Source organism: Monopterus albus, unplaced genomic scaffold (assembly GCF_001952655.1).
Source record: "Monopterus albus unplaced genomic scaffold, M_albus_1.0 scaffold120.1, whole genome shotgun sequence".
Classification (NCBI taxonomy): Eukaryota; Metazoa; Chordata; class Actinopteri; order Synbranchiformes; family Synbranchidae; genus Monopterus; species Monopterus albus.
The window spans coordinates 145,815-166,531 of record NW_018128000.1 but is presented as its reverse complement, the minus strand read 5'-3'; the positions used below and the strand labels follow the sequence as shown (position 1 = coordinate 166,531).

The following is a 20,717-nucleotide window of genomic DNA, read 5'->3' as shown; positions in this document are numbered from 1 at the left end:
CTTCTTTCTCAGCTGCCATGATAAAACAAAAAATCCCTCTTTTAGGGGAATAATTCTGCTTCATAAATTAAATATCAAACTAGTGGCTTCTCCAGAAAAGAGATGAAGATATCACCTCTGCTCTCCAGGGCTTCTCTTCCAATGAAGCTCAGGGATTCAGATAAAAAAGGGTTTGTTGACTTAGAGAGCTGATAAAAAAAATAATGAAGAGCAAATAAATCAGAAGGAATCTTAATTGACCTTGTTAACCTACATAGATATATATTGATTACTTCTTATTAGTCTTGTTATGTTGTATATTCATCTGTGTAATTAGATGTGTGTCCTTCTGAGACCTACGCTGCAGAAAAAACTCAGAGCTGCTCGTTTAATTGGTTCAAAAAAAATAAATAAATAAAACAAAAGGAGCGGCAGTCCTCATGGACAAAGGCTAACACTTGAAACTCTTTTGATCCCATTACTGTGAGGAGTGTAAGCAACTCGAATATAGAGATATTATTGAACAAAACACTGAGTTTGACAGCCCCACTGAAAGCCATTACATTCTACTTACACAGGCCAGGCTTATGGGAGAGACAACTATTTAAGAGTGTTTTATGTATGAGCTGGAAACACACAAGGAGAGATTGTGTCAGAGTTAACACAAACACAGGCCATCTTTGAGGGACCTGGGCTCATTAAGCCATTTCCCTTTTTGATAAGCTGGAGACACTATGAGTTGTGAGAGGACATGTCCAGTTCGGGCTTATCACTCAAAAACCTGTTGGTGCCACTTCTGGTTTCCAAACAGAGTGTCAGTCCCGGGCCGTCTGTCTCTTTCTGCCTCTACCTAGTGTATCTTAAACTCCTCCTGCTCCCCACTTTGTCTCCTTTGCTGTTCCCTCATTTATCTCCTCCATCTTGACCTCTGTACGTTGTCAATCTCCGTCTGTTTCTGCCTGTCTGCCCTATTTTTCTTTCTGTCTGTTTTTATGCCATCTCTGGCTTCTGCATTCTTCTTTGTGTCAGTTTCATTTCGGTTCTTAGTATTTCTTCCTCTTTATCTCTACTTTTAACTACTTCAGCCACCAGTTAGTGTCTCCTCTTCTGATCTACAGTCTGCTTCCTGAGGTAACACACTATTACAGGACCTGTCTCTCTCTCAGCTGTCTCGTCTCTGATAAGGGGGAATATAAGAACTATACCCACCACACTCAGGTTGACTGGCGTGAAGGGCTTTGGCACAGGCAGATCATAGAGAGAATGCAGCATGTCATTCAAGTCATTTTCCTGTGGGAGAGAAGGAAATAACAAAAGAGGAAAAAAACACATGGATTTTATTTATTTGTTTTGTTAATGTCAAAAATTATGTGTCAATCTTAAGAATGGCGCTAGGACAGGAGCTGCTGTCAAGCAGAGGGCGATCCTGCAGCGAGGCCTGAAGGGCTCCAAAACATCCGACTGACACATTTTAACTAGCAGCGGTGGGGTTAAAAGAGTGTAGAGCTGCAGACATTTATTATCCAGCAGCACTGATTTACAGCAGAAAGCAGGCTGCCAGTAATTAAGCAGGGGTCCCCGCTCCAAAGATGCGGACAGCTCGCTTGACCACGGGACAGGCTCTGAGATTATTCTTCCAGCATTTATGAGCTCCATGACAAGAGGGCTAGAGAACTGAAGGGGATAACACTTTGCAACTTCTACTTAAAATAACTAACTACTGTCGACGCAGAGGTCAGACATTGTTGGTTGTTTAGCTTCTTCTCCTGTTGCCCTCTCAGAGAACTTTGTTTTGGTTCAGGCCATAAGTCGTGCTTGTTTGAGGAAATGCGTGTGTGTGTTTGTATGTGTAAGCAGGAGAAACTCGAGAGGAATGGGTGGCAATATACAGCAAAGAGAAGAAGGTGGGAGGGAGGGGTGTCGGGGGTGTGCGCAATCGAACAGCCTCCTGTCATGAGAGGCTCAATGCTCACACGCATGGTCAGCAACACGGCCTGGGGAAACAGTTCATTTACCCCTCGCCTTAAACCCTCATCGCTCTTCTGTCTTCCCTTGTCTGTCAACATTTCCCTCTCGCCTGGAACGGACAGCGGGGTAAATAGAAACTAAATCATGCACACTAACACTTCAGTCACCCAGGATTTCCAGCAATCCTCCTGTCTCTCTCTTCCTCTTCCTTTCCCCGCACACAAACTATCCCACTCTTCCTGCCTATATAGTAGATTATCCTGCTCAGTTCCTTTCAGTCACAGAAACGTGTGTACTGTATGTTGAATGTTTATGTGGCTCTTAGTCCTGATCACTGCTCTCTGTGGGTCCTGGAGGAAGCGGTGACGACATGACAACTGAAAGCGGTCCCAAAGCTCTCAGCATCTCTCCTCGGCTCTGTCTAGCTCTCTCCTTTTTCCTCTCTTCAGTCTAAACATGGGAACATCACCTACACCCTCTGCACTCGGCGCTGCACATTTGTTGCATATTTTACATTTCCCTTGCCTTTGCCAGTACAATGCAGTGAATAGTCAGGGGAAAAGACTTTTGTGAAGTGCTAGCATTTGTGTATGTGTGTGTGTGTTTGTGTGTGTTTTCTTAACGATTTGTTTTCCAGTAAATCATCAGGAGTAACTTCCAGTGTCAGATCAGCCTTTGGTCTGTGAAATGTCAACATTGTTGCTGCTAACAACGGGAGCCATGTCGAGCTCACAACAGTGAACAGAACTTGCACACAAAAGACGGCATGCATAAGAAGAACAGGATGGAGGAAAAGATCGTACCACAGCACAGTTTCAGAAACACTAAACTGGGTGCTTGTTTCTCACTCAAATCATACTGCTATGTCTTATCGTCATATTATATACTTGTAAAGCCCTTTTGTACATAAAACTTTAAATGATGCAAGTAGTAAATGCCCAGAGACCATTACCTGTTGTTTTGTTAGGTAGTCTGCCAGGGTATTTAGCAGCTTGTAGTAAATCTCAAACCATGGTAGATAACTGGAAGAAACAAAAGGTATATATTAAGATTTTTTTTAAATGCAAAGGTTGTCATTCATTTTATCAAGTGCAGTCCTTTCCTGCTAGATGCTAAAGTCGAGGGATTCAGGCTCCTGAAACTTAACTCAGTCTTCCTCACAACGTCTATAAATAATTTCACCATCTGCTCGACACTGCAAAACTTAAAACAGCGTGAAGTTTGTAAGCGTAGTGTTTGTAAGCATAGTCTGGCAATATTACTGAGTGTATGCTGGCTAATGTTAGTGACCTAATGCTTAATACCTCCAACGTATGCAGGACATCGAACAGCTGTAGCTGCTCCAAAGCACAGAGTCATGGTGACACCAGAACAGAAATGCTATCTAGTGCTTATTATGACATTCTTCATACTAAGGGCCTTCCACATGCTAGAATTCCAGCCATGTGTGCTCTTTAAACCAACGCAAAAGGAGGGTAGCAGAAAAAAAACAAAAAAAAAACAAAACAATGGATTCTATATTCTTTAACAAAAAAAAAAAACAAAAAAAAAAAACACTATAGCTCTCGTGTGATGCTGTGGTTTACAAACATGCTGTTACCAGATGCGCAGGCTTAACAAAAATGCAGCCCATGATGTCTCCTGCATCCCCCCTTCCTCACCTCCTCCTCTTGCCCCTCTCTGTGCTGCTTTATATGCCCTTCACATATGTATAAAAAAAAAATAAATCTTTTCCTTATGTAAATAACGTGAAATAAATTAATTCATTAACAAGTTCAAAATAATTTATACTGCAGTTTGTGTTAAAACTAATCACTAAGTACACCCACCATAAGCTAAAAGCATCTGCAGCATGGCTTTCTTTACAAAGTTGACATATTCTTGGCCAAGCCAACTTGCTTTCTAGGTGGAAGGTAGCCAACATTTTCTTTTGGCATAAAAGCTGCGAGGGCTCAGTTCATTTACTGTTATGCAATCAAATAATAAAAACATGGTGTCCTATCAAGGTACTGAATTTTTATTTAGTTTAAGATGCAGTTTTGAACATCACATGAATAATGATTCTGGGTACCGACTTGGCGTTGCAATTAAATAAACAGAAACTCCCATTATTGCTTCATTAGCTTGTCTGGATGCAGGGGTTGGGAAAAAATAGTGTCTAGATCAAAAGTGGACTTGTATTTGCTCACAGAATTGATTGAGTACTTGTTTTTGTCAATAAGTGAACACAAGTCATTAAACTATAATTTAATTCAAATCTTGCAAATGACTAAAATGCGTATGTACAAAGAAGAAAATGTGAAATTATACAAAAATGTTTGTACGTGTAAGAGGAGAGTTTTGAGCCAAAGAAGTCCTGCTCAGGCTGGAGACTGAGGAGTTTGCAAAACATGGGTCACTGGCTGTTCTACAGACTGGAATTAACAGACAACAAGAAAACAATAAACCTAATGCAAATTTTCATATCACCAAATCCGCAAGAGGCCGATGACAGGTTGGGTTCCCAGAAAAGTGCAGCCAAGCGCACCAATGAGGAGAGGCTGAGTGACCATCAGTTTGAAACATTGAGCCTCTTAGCGCTCAGGGGGAGAGACTAAATCACACACACGTATGTTAATTCACACGATCACCAGATATCAACCTGAAGATTTGTTTCTGAAACGTCAAACAACATGCAACACAAATATCTTCAAGGTGGGTCAGTTTACATTTAACCATCACACGAAAAGGTCAGTCTGATATAATGACTAAGATGGAGGAGGAGGAGAACAAAACCTTTATATTATCTGCCTCCTCTAGGCCTCGTGTTTAAGAAGTCAGGCTTCTGGACATTAATCCTTGTTCACAGCTGAAGGGGATGTAAATAGGACCCTTGCTGTCAAAGCAGCCATCAGGCCTTACAGATCTCAGTCATTACGCTCCTGCACCCAGGTGCTGTTAAGTCCTTTGTTTTAGAGGAACACGCTGGTGAAGGCAGCCAAGCCTGAATTATCAATATTTTCTTCAAACATCTTCCCACAATAGGTACTGCGTTTTTGTGCCTTATTCAAATGCAAAAGAATAAATATAACCTAAAGATGTATTGTTTTGTTCTACTTATCCCCTCCCCCTGCTTTGCTCTCTTTGTTGATGCAAAGTTAAAGTTTGGAAAGCTTAGAGAGATACTCCTACTCGTCACAGCTCATTGCTCAAATCTGTTTGTGCTTTGCAAATCCTCCGATAGAAAGAGAAGCATCCATCACTGAAGTGCTCAGTGCGTGGGGGCCCCCGCAATCTCTCCTGCCATTTTAAACACGTTTTCTCAAAGTGCCATGTACTCACAGAATGAACCAGTTAATCTGTGGCCCACTCACAGCCCGTCATGCTCTCCATCCCAGTCTCAGACCACCTAACAGCACAGAAATATCTGACAGAAGACAGGGCCATGGAAATGCCTCCTGAACTTTTAATTATGTTTTTATGGAGAGGACCACAGAGAAACATCACCGTGGATTAAATAAATCAAAATCTGTTTACACAAGCATAAATCCTCAATGGAATCAAACAAAACATTCATAAAAATCACCAGATATCGTGGACACACCTACTCCCACAGCTACAAACCTCAGTACAAACCTTAATACTGGAGCACTTTCAGCCCTTTTAGCTGACATAAAGCACCCATGAGGTGTTAAGAACAAGATTTATTCCTGTTCCTTAGGTGAGACTTAAATCGGCTTTAATGCACAGGCATCTGTAATCATACGTCACCTTACACTTTGTAGAAGATTTCATTAAACCTTTACTTTCTTAGGTCAAGGGTTAAGTACAGGGAAGGAAGTTCCCTCTGCTAACCAATAAGTGACCATCAACCAGAGCAACGCAGTCCCTAAAATGCATCCTAATAAATCAGCCATTAAATAAAACAGAGAAAATCTACTTTATTCATCCCTGACTCACTTGTGTTAAACTGAAAATCCCTCCAATGAGAGAAGATGGGGGAATAAAAAAATAAGATAGAACACATTATAATTAAATGTTTTTGTGTGACTACAAAGGGCTGTCCACATGAAACTGTCCCAATAATTAAGGCACTTCCTACCATAAGCAGAGGTGACAATTTTATGGTCCCAGCGATTCAACAATCAGGCAGAAGCGAACAATTTAAATTATTTTCATTTTATATCCATGGGAAATGATACATGGTTACATGAATATAAACCAGTGTGTCTGAGCCTTCCTGCTTTAGATTGTAACCAGACAAATTATAACTGATAATTCTTTGAGATAAACTTTATCTGCATTTTTTCTGTTCCTCCGCGGTTACCAATTTTTTTTTAAGAGATACAATCTGTTGTCATTTCTTTAATAGTGTCTTGCATAACTAATATGTTGAAATGAAAACAGCTTAAAGTATTATAAACAAAAAACATTTTAACTTTTGACTGAGAACCTTGAACACAGGAATTTACACATTTCTTTGGTGAGATATCTAAAATGCTTTTTAAGCTTTAGACCATTTCCTCCTCTTATCATTTCCCAACACAGTGGAGCTATTTAGGATAAGAAGAGGGAAAAGATCAGGGTCATAGAAAGAGAGGAAAACATAAGTGGAGAACACAAACACAATTTAAAATTTAAAAAAAAAATTCTATACATTTTTTTTTTATAAATAAAGCAAGCCATGCAAACTACTCAGAATGCATAATGAATTTTATACATCTTATGTCAAATGAATTAGCATGTCTAACTCAGCGAGAGAGACAGGGGAGTCTCTGCTAATTGGCAGCGAAGCCTCATGCATAATTATGGGCCAAGCGTCTTTGCTGTCGCACTGTGGCAGTAGCCGATTAACGAGGAGAAAAGAGAGAGAGAGGGAAAAGAAAAACAAAGGCCATGGAAGCTGGCCGGGAAGGGTGGGTGGTGTAGGGAGGAGGGACACTGTTCTTCACAGCAGCTCATCGGGGCAGCGACAAACCCACGACTGTCCATCAACAAACACACACACACACACACACACACACACACACACACACACACACACACACGTACATGGGGAGGCGAGAGCAGCACTTACAGAAGTGCTTCTTTACACTGACTAAAAAAAGAGAAAAAGGTTTGTGGTCTTTTTCCATTCAGTTGTTTGTTAAGCTGCTAAATACATTCATTAAAAAAATAGGTGTATTTTGTACATTTTTCTCAGTTTTTTTTTTTTTTTTACGTCCATAAGCGTGTCCACTGAGTTTAACACTGGGGCACTCCTTCTTTGTAACGGTAAGGTAATTACATCTGTGAAAACATTGTGTCAACATGCAATTACAATGGAATTAAATGATAACAGTCTTTGTTGGAGAGTAATTATGCAAAGAAAAATGCAATTTTCCTGGGTTTGGTGTCCTCATTTATGTATGCTGTGATAGGATAAATCCACCTATCAAATATCAAAAACTGCTAAACTTTTGGATAATTATAGGCACATCACCAACATATTTGTGTGGGCAGATGAGAATATAAATTTGTTATTCTGGCGTAGTGCAGCTCAGTGTGAAGTGTGAGAATGAATGGAAATGTTGCCTCAAAAATCTGTGTTCACTTCTAAGATCTGGTAAATTAATTTTTTTCATCACTCTTGAGAAATAAATGCTGATATAAAAAAAAAATGGTTCCGAGAGCGATCCACAGATAATTTGGAAAAAAAGGGCAGAACAGACCAAGTCTCGCTTAATGGAACAAGTAAATAAAGACGCTGGTGTGTGAACAAGTCATGTTCCACACATTTCCTTGAATCTGATTAAGTAAAATGTGAAAGGGTGACTTTAAATGTTTGGATTTGTGACATGGATGAACTTCTGGCACATCCAGTTGTCTCTCTTTTGACATTTGTTTAATTTAAGTATGTTGCATATTTTTATCCTTTTAAAACTTACCAATGTATGATATGATAAAAACTGCAGGGAGACCAAAGAATGGATGTAGCTTGGAGTACTAATTTCACAAAAAAGCAAAGGAAAATCAAGTGTGTGTGTGTGTGTGTGTGCGCGCGTGCTGTGTGTGTGTGTGCTGTGTGTGTGTGTGTGTGCGTGCGTTACCTGAGCAGACATATGCAGACCCGGCAGCCTTGAGTGAGTCGACAGAAACCAAACCTCTGTTTGCTGTCAATGTCTGTCAGAACAAAGGTGAAGTTCTGCCCCACCTGATTCTGAGAAACCCGAGAGGGGACACACACACACACACACACACACACACACACACACACACACACACACACACGCTCATAAATGACCAACACACATAAGGGCTTAACAACTGAATACAGAGGGTTGGAGTAAATTTATGAAATTGTGTATATTTAAAATACAATAACTAAACATAATTTGATCAAAAACTATTTTTTTGCAGTCTAATCTCACCATAAGTTAAATCTTCAGTCAAAGTCTAAAACTGATGTCAAATATTTCCAGTAAGGCTGCTTGAAAAACTGTAAAGCGCTTTTCTGATCCCAAGGTAAATTCTTGAGGAGCTCAGTACATCCCTTCACCACTAGATGGCAGCAGCTAAGCTTCAGTAAAAAAAAGTCCTTCCTTTCCACCCACCCTCTGGCTCTGTTTACAAGGGGAATTTTAACATGTCATTTTCCATGCTGAAAATAAGAGGCTGCTGCTATTCTATGAGGTGCTGGCCTCACCGGACCTATATTATTAGAACAAAACATGCTTCCTTATATTCTGGATTCTTTCACACACCTGCATTCATAAACCTGTTACTGCTCCTGACATAAGTGGGCTGGTCACTGATGACCTAATCAGCATGATCTTTAATGGAACTTGTTGGTATCATTATCCTCACCATTATTAACATGTGCCCTTGGCCATCACAGCATTTACATTTCTAGGCACATTTGGCCAACAGCTGTGCTGTTTTTGGACTTAAAAATGTCTGCATGAAAATGTAACATTTGCCAGGTCTTAAAACCAGAAAGGCCACTTGCAATTGCACCCATGTGCACAATAACAAACACACTGATCATTACACTCTGACAGCCAATAAATCGGCATGCAACAGTATCAATGAGTGATGGTAACTTTATGGCTCTTCTTGACACAGCAGTGTGATGCACAACACACACACCATCTCATTTCCTTTTTTAATGCATGTGTCCCTATAAGTGGGAGGAGTGCTAGGTGTACATCATTTTCTGCCTGTGTGTGTGTGTGTGTGTGTGTGTGTGTGTGGATGAACAAGGTGAAAAAACCTAAATAAAAAACAAGGAAGCAGAGACGGAGAGGAATCGTACCTTTCCACGTCAAAGGGAAAGCAGAACTTTGGTATCGTCTGAAGGACCTCCTGAGAAACCAGAACAGAGAGAGACACACACGCCCTTTTAGAGAAACACATATCACAGGGAAAACAAATAATAACCGTGTATTTCAATATAAAGTTCTCATGGGCTTTCACTAAGTGGATGCTATCAAGTGAATGAACAGAAGGGGGATTAATGTTAAACGCTGCTGATAGCAATCTGACAAAGTCTTCACATCCCAAACACTGCAGCCTAAATGCACTTAATCCAAATGAATGGGTAATGTAAACCACTTCATTTGGCAGAACAGAGTGGAAAGGTTCCTTTTTTCCAAGGATAGGGAGGGATCCTCAATCCACAGCTTGAATAATTAGCAGTTAATAAGTTCATCGATTATCGGGTGCCAAAGGGAGATGAAAAGATGAAAGACGAGAGAGAGAGAGAGAGAGAGAGAGAGAGGGAGAGAGGGAGAGAGGGAGAGGGGACACACAACACCAAGGCTATGGTGGCAGATTGTAGTGACAATGGGCTAAGCAGCTCTGAGGGGTTAAGGGGTGGAGGGAGGGGAGGTGGGGGGGTACCTTTCCACCAGCGGCATATGGATTTAGACAGGGAGCAGGAACAGAGCAGAGCACCATATGGGTGAGCCACTACAGACCAGCCGCACAGCCACCGAGCACTGGGTCCCCACTCTGTCTGTCGCTCTGCCTCCTCATCTCTCTGGCTACTAACCTGGCCCAGAACATACGCCAGGCACCAGGTCCCTTTTGCCGTCTGTCTTTCTGCTACCTCTCTCTCAGTTCTGGCCAGGCTCTGCCAAACTCGCAGACCAATCCTGGGGACTGAGTGGCTCTCTGCTATGCTCTGGCCTCTCTTGCTGTCTCTCTTTTTATCTTTCGTTTGCCTGCCAAGCTCGGTCTGTGAGCCCAAGGTCTGTTTCGTCTTTCTGTTTGGAGACAATCGAGCTGAGAAAGATGCTGCTCCGCCATCGTCTCTCTCTCTCTCTCTGTCTGTCTGTCTGTCTGTCTGTCTGTCTGTCTCTGCCTCCCCCAGAGACCGATCCGGACAACAGGTTGGGTGTCTACTGCTGCTGAGACCTTGCTGTGGGGTACCCGCCCCTCCTTATCAAAACTTAAAGTTGCTATCCCAGCACAACATAGCCATCTCTACGGGGGGATGTGTATATGTTTGTGTCGTGTATTTGAACAGCTGAGTATATGATGTATGCGAGCGTCTGCCTACTTCAAGGATTTTGTGCGTTCAGCGTGAGAGGGTGGCTAAGCATGTATATTTGTATATGTGGGTGCGTGGGTGGCTGAGCTTGACTCTGCTATATGTTTATGTGCATGTGCCTACATACAGTGTGCAGCATATAGGAGGAGCAGGGAGGCGAGGCAGGGTAGGTGGGGAGTAGTTGTTTCTACTTATCAGAATCTGTGATAAAATGGAGAACTCAACAAAGACCAAGGGCTTAGTGGCAGAGGAGGTCTCTGTCTCTGCTGTGGGAACGTGTGTGTGTGTGTGTGTGTAGACGTGTGTGACTGTGTCGTGGCGTGTGGGGCTGTAAAACTGTCACACACATCAGAGCTGCCATCGCTCTATGTGTTTGCTACTATTATTAACCGCTATCTACGCACACCAATATGTTCCAGAGAGCCCTCCCTGGCGCTCCACATATGGCACACAAACCCAAACAGACACATGCGTATACACCGAGGCACTCGCTTTCCCTCTAAATAAAAACATTTGACTTGCCAGATTTGAGAGTTGTCACCGCCCCGCCCACATCAGGTATCTGTGTACGGGGGGGGGGGGGGCCGTGGAAACTCTGATCATACAAGACCAGTCGGAAGTGAAGCGTTTGTACAGTAAGTGTGTATAATGTGACAGAAACACCAGACCAGTTCTATAAAAGTACAGAGTACACCCCTGGTCAATATCACTGAAATGCCAATTAAATATCATTTGTTTTTAGCCAAAGACCAAGAAGAATAAAACCAGTCTATTTAAAAAACACAACAGAAATTTACATAGTTGACTAATTAAACTATAACGAAAGGTTCATATTTAAGAACTAACAGCAACCAAATCAGTAAATCTTTCATTTGGGAGACTCTGTTCTTGTGTATTGTTATAATTTGAGGTCATGGTTGCATGTCCCATCATTATTTTTGATGGCAGATTTGCATGGATGACACCAGTCTTTCACACATCCATGGAGAGATGCTCTCCTCATTCCTCACAGGTCATTCGTGTCAGATGGAGGAGTTTTCTGCTCCACCTTCAGTTTTAAAATAATCCAAAAATGTCCAGCTGAATTCAAGTCAGGGGACATACTTGGCTAGGTCAGAGTCTTTACTTTGTCTTCTTTAAACACTCTTGGGTGATTTTAGCAGTGTCTGGGATCATTTTCATGTTGGAAAATTCTTCTCCTGCCAAATTTCTTGAGACTAGGAGTCATCTGTTCATCCAGTCTATGTATACAACCCTGCATTCATAGTGCCATCTTTAAATGTCATCTCGCCTAGACCTTTTTGTGCTCATGCAGCTCATATTAGCACACTCCCACCTCCATGTTTCACACTCACCACTGTGTAGCCACTTTAACAGGAGACCTGGCCAGGTCCGTGCCAAACATGCTGGACCCCATCTGATCCAAATATAGATCTTTCTTCCACTTGACCAAAGACTGTGCTGTCAGGCTTCTTTTCATGTTCTCTGGCAAAGTTTAGTCCTACACTTTTGCATGGTTTGGTGAGCAATGGTTTTTGGACACCGTCAGGAGAGTTGACTTTATTCAGGCTCACAGTACAAGTAGACTTAGCGGTACCTTGCTATGCAGACGGATCTCATCTCAATACAATGGAATCAACAAACTTGAACTATCGCAGAACTGAAAAATAGCATTTTATAAGTTGTCTGTCTTTCTGGAATCAGGAGGTACATCTCACGTCTCTTAGAAGATCTCTCCTAAGTTGACCCAGAAGTCATTCCAGTCATTTGGGGACAGTTCTGAGGGCCGAGGAGCAAGGACGAGACCATGCTTCATGGAAGTTTTTTTGTGAACTGACATGCCATACCCAGGGTCTTCATTACTCTGGATAATCCACTACTTCACACTGTCAAAAATCTTCATTAGGTCTATTTCATTTGGTAGAAACTACAGTTTTTAGCCAAAGACCAAGAAGAACGTGTGTCTCTGGTCACTGGGATGAGCTCAACAGTATAAAACCTGTTTCAGTACTAACCAATGAAACAGACTACTTGTGTGTGATATGCAATTCATCTTGCTTCTCCTCATCTGTCAGTTGTTTCCTGCTTCACACCTGGATTACTGGTAACACACAGGCATCTGAAGCTTTGTTTCAGCCTCCCTCCCTCCCCGACTGGGCCCTGTACCATCAGGATCTCTAAACAGAAATGGCACAAAGGGGGGTGTTCTTCCACAGCAGTACAGTAAGTCCCACACCACCTCCACCACAGTCCCCCCCCCCACCCACACACACTCACTCTCCCCTTGCTTGCCATTTTCCCAAGACAAAAGAAAAAGAGGCAGCTAATATATTTGCAGCTTTGCGAGGGGGTGGGGGTGAGGGAGAGATCTGCTGCTAGGCTGGGCTTGGCAGACACTGGTGCGTGTGTGCTGTTTATCGTGAGTGGAGACAGGGGTATCACTCAGTGAGACAGAATGCTCTGGGTTCCCCCAGCGGACGATCCTGCTATCACTGCACCACAACACTACAACAGCACACAGCAGCACTGTGCAGCTCTGCACTGTGCCCCTGCAGAATAGCACAATACAGCAGGGAAGACCGAAAAACTTTGCAGCACCGGGCAACACTCTTTGCTTTTCTACTCTTAAAAATAGGCCTAATCTTCACTTTTATTCCTGCTCTACCCTGATTCTTTTAGAAGTGTGGCAGGTTAAACTATATATGGCTGAGGTGTACAGCGGGTACACGGGGGATTGAACACATGACACATCATACCGCGTGCCACTGGCCACTCGCCATCACTACAGAGGGAAAAACCAGCGTTTAGATCACAGCAATTGGACAGAATGATGTTAACCAGCTTTTTTAAAAAGTGTCTTCTATAAATGGATTAAATCCTAAGCTCAGCATCAGATTTTCACATTGAGTGTGAACTTCATGAGCAATAATATTCACTTTTCCATATGCTTGCAAATCTGGAGGAGGCAGGGGAGTGTTGTAGAGCAATGTGCATGAAATGAGGGTGGAAAAATGCTGAAAATAAAGTACAAGGAAAAAAAATTTTTATAAGAAAAGGTGAGAAAGATGGAAGCAGACAGAGAAACTGACAAGTATGAATGTCACAAGATGGAGAAGGTCTTCGATGGACAGACGGAACAGCAGACAGAGGGAGGAAAAAAGAGAGGGAGGGGGGAGAAGCAGCTCAGTTCATGCCCCTCTCCCTATGCAGCAAGGACTTCTCCCTGGGGGGACTCAGACTTTAAGCCCCTGCCCTGCTTTATATTCCCCTGGCTACTGCAGCCAGATCAATCTAGCTGGCTACCGAGTGTAACTCAGCCTAGTTCAGTGCAGCCTGGCCCCCAGAGCCTGCTATACAGGGAGTAGTTTTAGGAGGAATGGAGGCTGGTGGCAGGCAAATCTGTAAATGTACCTCAGAGGTATACCAATATTAGAAGCAGACTTTAAAGGACTACATCTGTGTTTTTGGATGAGTTAGCTCATTACTACAATTCACATGCACTTTACATTACTGTCAGTTGTTTTCAAAGCTTTCTGTACTGTGTCATCCTTTTCACCATATACTCCATCACAGTGAACACTGTATCTGCTTTTATTTATTTTTTTGTTAATTTATTACTTAGTGCTAACGCAATTTTAAGTGCAGAGTGATTTGAAAAGCCTGCATTACCATACAAAAATAACATAACTCAAAATAATGTAGACAAGATGTTCACTGTGATGAATTACCTACCTCAAGTCCATACAAGCACGGTTTGTATACCATATGGAAATGAATGGAAATCAATTAAAGCTGGGGAGCTAGTAAAATGCATTCACAAAATTTGGCCTGGTTCACCTCACATCTGTGCATCTGCATGATGATTCAACTGTGAATTACACTGTGTAGTTCAGTTTAGTTAGGATAGAAGAGCAATGTCTGCCAATGTGGACAAGTCATCGAGGAATAGATGGATCAAATCAAGTCTGAATGATCTTTTTTCCCCCCAACGGGTTAATACCCTCTCTCTGGAGATGTAGAGTTTTAACCCACTGTTTGTATAGTGTGAAGCCAGAATATTACATGTCCTTCAAGGAATTACTGAAATGGTCACCTCCTACCAAAAAGCTATATGTTTACCAATGCAAAAGCAGTTCAAAATGAAGCCAAATACATATACCCTTAGAGTATACATATGGGTTGTCACTTACAATGGGCTGCAAAACACTGATGAGGATGACACCACATAGTCCAATTAATTATCCATTAAGCTAAACTTTGCACCCAATGAAAGCGAGTAGGGGTGTAGAGATTCTCTAATTCCACGGTTCATTCCTCCTTTTTTTGTTTTGCTTTTGTGTGGTGAAGGGGTGGGGGCATTAAACCATCCTCAGTTTGGAAGAAAAGAGAAGAGCAGAGTACCAATTTCATGATTTACATGTGTTATAGTGTTAATTGTGAAATGAAAAATGGGTTTTGTTAGATTACTAATGCAATGAGAGGTCAACAGGCTACACCTGCAGCAGTGGCAGCAGGTTGGGGGTTTCGGGGAGTTTTTTTAAACTGTGTCATGGTTTCATCTTCTGGTCTGGTGGTTTTTGTATTGTAGCACTGTTTTCGGTCTGAGTTCAGAATAGTTATAACCCTAAATAGCCAGGATGCCCCTGACCTTTTTTTTAAACTATGACAAGTCCACCCACTAAGGAAGACCACAAGATGCATTTGAAAGCTCCAGAAAAATGGTAATACATTACATCACACCTGTCAAGACACTTTTTTTTTCCATGTATAAGAAAATATGCCTCAACGGTTGTCTTCTCTGGTGGATTCTAAGGTATGCTTTCAACTTTCAGATACTAGTTCCTGTTTGAATATGTTTAATAACTGCAGACAACCAGTTTGTGCAAAGCTACTTTGCAGCACGCAGGGACCCTGGTTATCCAGCCAGCGTTTCAGCAGCATAATGGCACAGTCAGCAGGGCTACTAACACATCAGCACCAGACACCACGGTGTCTTCACTCACCCTTGCTTCACCTCTTCCTCTCGCGCTCTCACTTGTCCTCTCTATCACCTTCACTCTTCTTTCCCTTCTCTCTCGTTCCCTCCATCCCCCACTCTTCGTCCTCTTTCACCGCCCTCCTAAACCCCCTGTCGTCATCTCCCCCTTCCTACACACCCCACCTTTTCCTCACCCCAACCAACACCCCTCGTCCCCCCTTTCGCCCCCCTTTTCCCAATTAGTCTGTCTGTGTGCAGCTACCCAGCCGATCTCTGCCCATCCTGCCGGTGCTGGTTCGCTCACCCAGCCCCTCTGGCGAACATGACAAAGAGAGATCCTCAGTATTCAAACAGACACACTGCTTTCAAATGCCGAATGGCAGGGTCGACCTGGGTGCAGCTTTAAGCAAAATATTCAAATTCTGAGTCTTTCTTTTTTAGGAATTTGCATGGATATGCATTCATTTGCAATGTGTAAAGGCACAAGGACAGCTGAGCCTTGGTTTTAGAGAGAGAAGGAAATAAAATAAATAATGCAGAATAAAAATGTATGATGGTATGAAACCTTCACTGGGTAGACTGGTGGATTAAAACTATGATCAAATGTGATTAAACACAGACACAAACAAATGGCTCATATAGAGTTTTGGCATCAGGTGACTAATGAAGAGTCAACTATTATTTGTGCGTTTACTGGAAACCACAGCGAGTTAGTATGTTTTAATATTCTAAGAACAAGTAACTTCCTGAAAAACTTCCTGTTTGTGAAGTGATCTCTAAACTGCACCAGCAAAAGATTGCTACATGAGATACTAATGAGAAAGACAGAGACTGAAAGAAACAGAGGCAACGATATTAAGAAAAACAAAAACGGAGAGTAAGAGAGATAAAGTAAGGAGTTTAAATGTTGAATGCCTTAATAGAGCATGTGAAATAAAAACATTAACTGTGAATCCAAAAATAAAGGTAGCATTAGTTATGACATGAGCAATTTTTGTTCCTCTGAGACAAACAAAACAACAGGCTAAGTCCTATTTTTCCATTTTTGTTGATCTTCATACCTGCCATAATAGTACTTTTTCATATTTCCAATAACCAATAAATATGAAGAAAAGGCACAAGAGATTAATCTACTATCATGTTATAGACTACAGCATATTAATCCAATGCTTTACAAGTATCAAACAAACAATCTATATCAGCAACTTCTGCTTTCAGAACATTAACCAATCCACTGCATTGTCCTAAACAATGCAATTATTTTCTATCCTCATGAGATAAATGCAGATATGGTGAAGTGTTGCATGAGTCTAATTATAGTTGAAAAATGCCTGACCACAGGAAGGCATGCGTACCAGTAAACCACACTGACAATTCTAATTTGCCTTCACAGGATATGCTGAAAATGAAAAACTAATATTGCTGTCCTAACAACTTTAGCCAGAAATTCACAATGCAGCTGCAAAGCGGAGCTACACAGAGATTACACATTTACAGAGTGGTAACCAGGGTTTAAGCCCAGGTGTCAGGACCTGGCTGCGTCCTGATCTGTGTACTACTCTAGGAGCCCACAGCTACATTTTGTAGGTGAACACATTTATTTAAGTTAAAACTACATTTAAAATGCCATCTGATGTGAACACAAACTAAAACTTAAAGAAGCAGAGAAAGAGAAGAAGGCAAAGTAAAGACAACATGAGTGAGAGAGACGGTGACAGACACACTATCAGAAACAAGGGATATGGAGGAGAAGCTAGATTTAGAGCTGGAATAAAAAAAAAACCTACAGAATCGTGAGGAGAGGAGCAGAAGAACAATGGGCAGAGGCACAGCTTTCTCTGGTCACTGCAGACCTCAGACCCTGCAGAGATTCCTTTCATTAGGATTTAATAGTATGCTGCCGGCTTGCCATTCTGACCTGCGCTCTGTGCCGGTAATAAGAACGGCCTTCAGAGCAGGACCAAAGCAACAGAGCTGCTTGAGAGGGGGAAGCTGGGAAGAGGGGTGATGGAGAGAGATGGAGGGGCACATGAGCCGATGAGATGCACTATCAAACTGACACGGGGGCGTTGCATTTTCACATTCTTCCTCATTCTGTCAAGGCTGATAGCAGAGGGAAGCGGGAGTTTTGTCTTTCTGGATTTTTAAAATCCCTTGCCAGGTTTTTGTTCCCAGTGACCCTTCCGGTGCAGGGTGTCTCTGTGAGGGGGGTTATTTTGGTTAACAATGGTCCCACGTTAGCAGAGCCCCTCTTTCTGAGGTGTTGAAGTTGAAAGATGCACATACCAACACCTGACAGGTATCTGTGTTCTTATATTCACATGTGCATGTGCTACATCAAGAAGAAATCCTATTTGCTGAAGATAGTTGTCAAAGCTTTTGGACCCTTAGGGACATCACAGATGCCTAAAACACAGACAAAATGAAGGCCACAGCTTCTTGTGCCTCTTGTGAACCACTCAAAAGCACATTTCCAGTGGCTTCAACACCTTATAACCGTCTCTGGGAAATTAGCTCCCCAGAAGCCATTGCATTTCCCAGCACTGTTCCTCCAGTCCTTACTCAGGTTTAACAAGGGGAGATAAAATGCTTTCCTCTCTAGGCTACAATGCACATGTAGGAATGAATTTAATCATTTGTATCAACAACAGGGATACCCCCCACACCCCATCCTAAACTACTCCCTGTCGATCAGCTATTAACGACCTCCAATACAACAACCTTCCACTGGGGTGGTATCCATACCATCCATTATATTTCTGTCATTTATTTTCTGCTTTTCCATAATCAAAGTATTTATGTTATGGGGTGAAGGGGCATATTGCTTGGAGAATAAGTATGTGACGTCAACAATAACAGTGCACATTATTCCAGTGCTAATACCCTGTCCTGCTGATGTCCTTTCTACATATCACAGATGGGCCTCTGCCGAGATCTTCCACTGAATATATTACCATGTGATAGGGGGAGATGTCTCACTCCTTAACACACACACACACACACAGAGTGTTGGGCCAAGAGAGCTGCATATGCCCCAAACATACAAGCATGGGGGTTCATTAATGAAGTGCCAAGAGGAGAGGGAGAAAGAGAGAGAGAGAGAGAGAGAGAGAGCGCATGTGTGTGTGCCCGTACCAAGCAGCCAGGGGGGGATTTCCTTCTTTAAGCTTTCTGCTCCCACCAGGCTTAGTTCGACTGTACGAACCCTGATATGGGTCCGTCTCTAACACATGGCGTCACACACTCGCACATACACACTTAAAATGTGTGTATGTTGAAGCTCAGCAGGGGAGCAGCAGTGCAACACTGGCTCTGAAACATTTGGCTGTGGACATCTCATTGACAGATGTACATGGAATCTAGCAGAGAGGGTCAAGTCCTCGCTGCACCCTCCTCTTCCTCCTTCTCCTTCCCCTCCCTCTCTCTGTCCTTCTCTCCCTCTACACAACACCCTATTTGTTCTGCCGTTGCTTCTATCTGTCTCTGGCTGGTCGCTGTTGGTTGTGCCATGTATGGGGTAGTTAAGGAAAAATGCACGCCAATTAAGCCACATCGTTATATGTGTGATAGCTCTGTTGGCAACAGCGGTATGTGGTTCGGGTAAGTCTGGCAGCTGATACTGTAAATAGAAGCTTCCTGGTTGACAAGGACAACCTGTTTCCAAGTGGAGATGCACTCTATCTTGCACTGTAACTGCAGCCATAATACTAAGGGTGTTTGGCAGCATTCTCAAATCCAGTGTGGCATTTTTAAGAATATACACGGCAGCATCATACAAGTCCAAATACAGTGAAACCAGTGAGGAGCTCTGATATATGGTTGTAGAATTTAAGAATTCATTATGAAACAAAAAAGGTGGAACAATGTTTTACCACATGACTAACAATCTCCTTGTTCCCCAATTCTAAAATCTCTGTTCCCTTACTGTGGCCATGTGTCCAGAAACAGTTTCAAACAGGCCACAACAGCAGTTACATGTATGTATGTGCAAAACAAAGAAGGCTTTGAATAAAGCTTGAGGGTTTATTTTTATGAGCTCTTTAAAATGTTTGCCTTCATCTGTTGTTTAGCAGCAGTGTTAAAATGTTATAATGCTGAGACCCTGAAAATGTTGCATCACCACCTGTTAATCATTGTACAGCACACTCAGCAGACCTTCAATCTTCAAGATTAGCATCATAATCCAAGTGTAATGTTCACATTTGTAAAGCTTTCCACAACAATCTCTCTTGTAAATGACCTCAACTGATACTGCACATAGAGCATCTGACCAGCAGAACTAGTTGAGTTCAAACACTACACTGACTGTACATTTCTACTGAAAGAATTCCTCCTTGAAGCTGAATGGCAGAGGAGCCAAAGAGCAGTTAGCTTATACCATGAGTGACTTCCAGGACAGGTACATCTGTAACTGAATCCACTACTGTCCACCTGCAGCCAACAGCTCTCTGCTCCGCTGCCAAATACACCACCGCTTTCTCTTTGCCGGTCACTGGGTGATGCTGGAGAGATGTGAGCAACGGGGCGTAAAAACACTTTCCCTGCTCTGCTCTTCCCTCTCCACATCCTTCTTCTCCCAGGAAGCTAGCCCAGAGGTCAGCCCAATCAGGACCCATGAGCAACAAAGGGCCCTAGTTAGGCGACCAGCTCAGTGCCTGAGCCAAAGGCCAGCTCAGTAGGGCGAGACTGTCCATTAGGCAAGACCCTGGAACACCCCAGGGATCCGAGGTGAAAATGGCTAGAGAGAAGAATAAAAACACTATCAACCCAGACACATACACACATATTCTCAAAGACATACACAGATCATATGAGGCCTTGTTTGACACTGCTGTCAGGGTGCAGTGAAGGGGAAAGACGAAACCCTGTGACACACTGGGATGTCAGACACACACATGCTCACACCTACACAAAACACACACACAAACACTTAGGCCTATGCCTCTCCACACGTGCACACACACACACACACAAAAGGTTTTTCCATCTTTTTCATCTTCCCACACCTTGTGCCTTGATATTACAGCTTCATATAACAGACTGCAGCAGCACCCAAAGAGCTGACAAAATCCCTCCCCATTTGCCACAAAACATCACTACTTTTCTCTCTCCTGTATTTCTGGGGGAAGTTGGGGAAGTTGGCTTTGTCCTTGTGAACAGTCTTGTGAGCATTCTTCTGTCCTTTACTGCTATCAACCAACCCATGCCTTCTTCTGTCAACCACACTCAGTCTACAGAAACCTGACCATACATGTCCTTGAGGGTATCACCTACTTTACT

At 42.5% G+C, this 20,717-nt stretch overlaps 1 protein-coding gene across 2 annotated transcripts in view; it reads right to left on the bottom strand.

Moving 5' to 3' along the window:
- The window catches only part of dennd1b (DENN/MADD domain containing 1B), a 101,733-nt gene that overhangs the window by 52,956 nt on the left and 28,060 nt on the right, over nt 1-20,717 (bottom strand). For both annotated transcript variants that reach the window (XM_020612084.1, XM_020612085.1), the window contains exons 4-7: nt 9,222-9,270; nt 8,016-8,136; nt 2,900-2,969; nt 1,189-1,269 (exon numbers count right to left, since the gene is read on the bottom strand). In XM_020612084.1, coding sequence (XP_020467740.1) covers nt 1,189-1,269; nt 2,900-2,969; nt 8,016-8,136; nt 9,222-9,270 — 321 coding nt within the window. The remainder of the gene's footprint in view (nt 1-1,188; nt 1,270-2,899; nt 2,970-8,015; nt 8,137-9,221; nt 9,271-20,717) is intronic.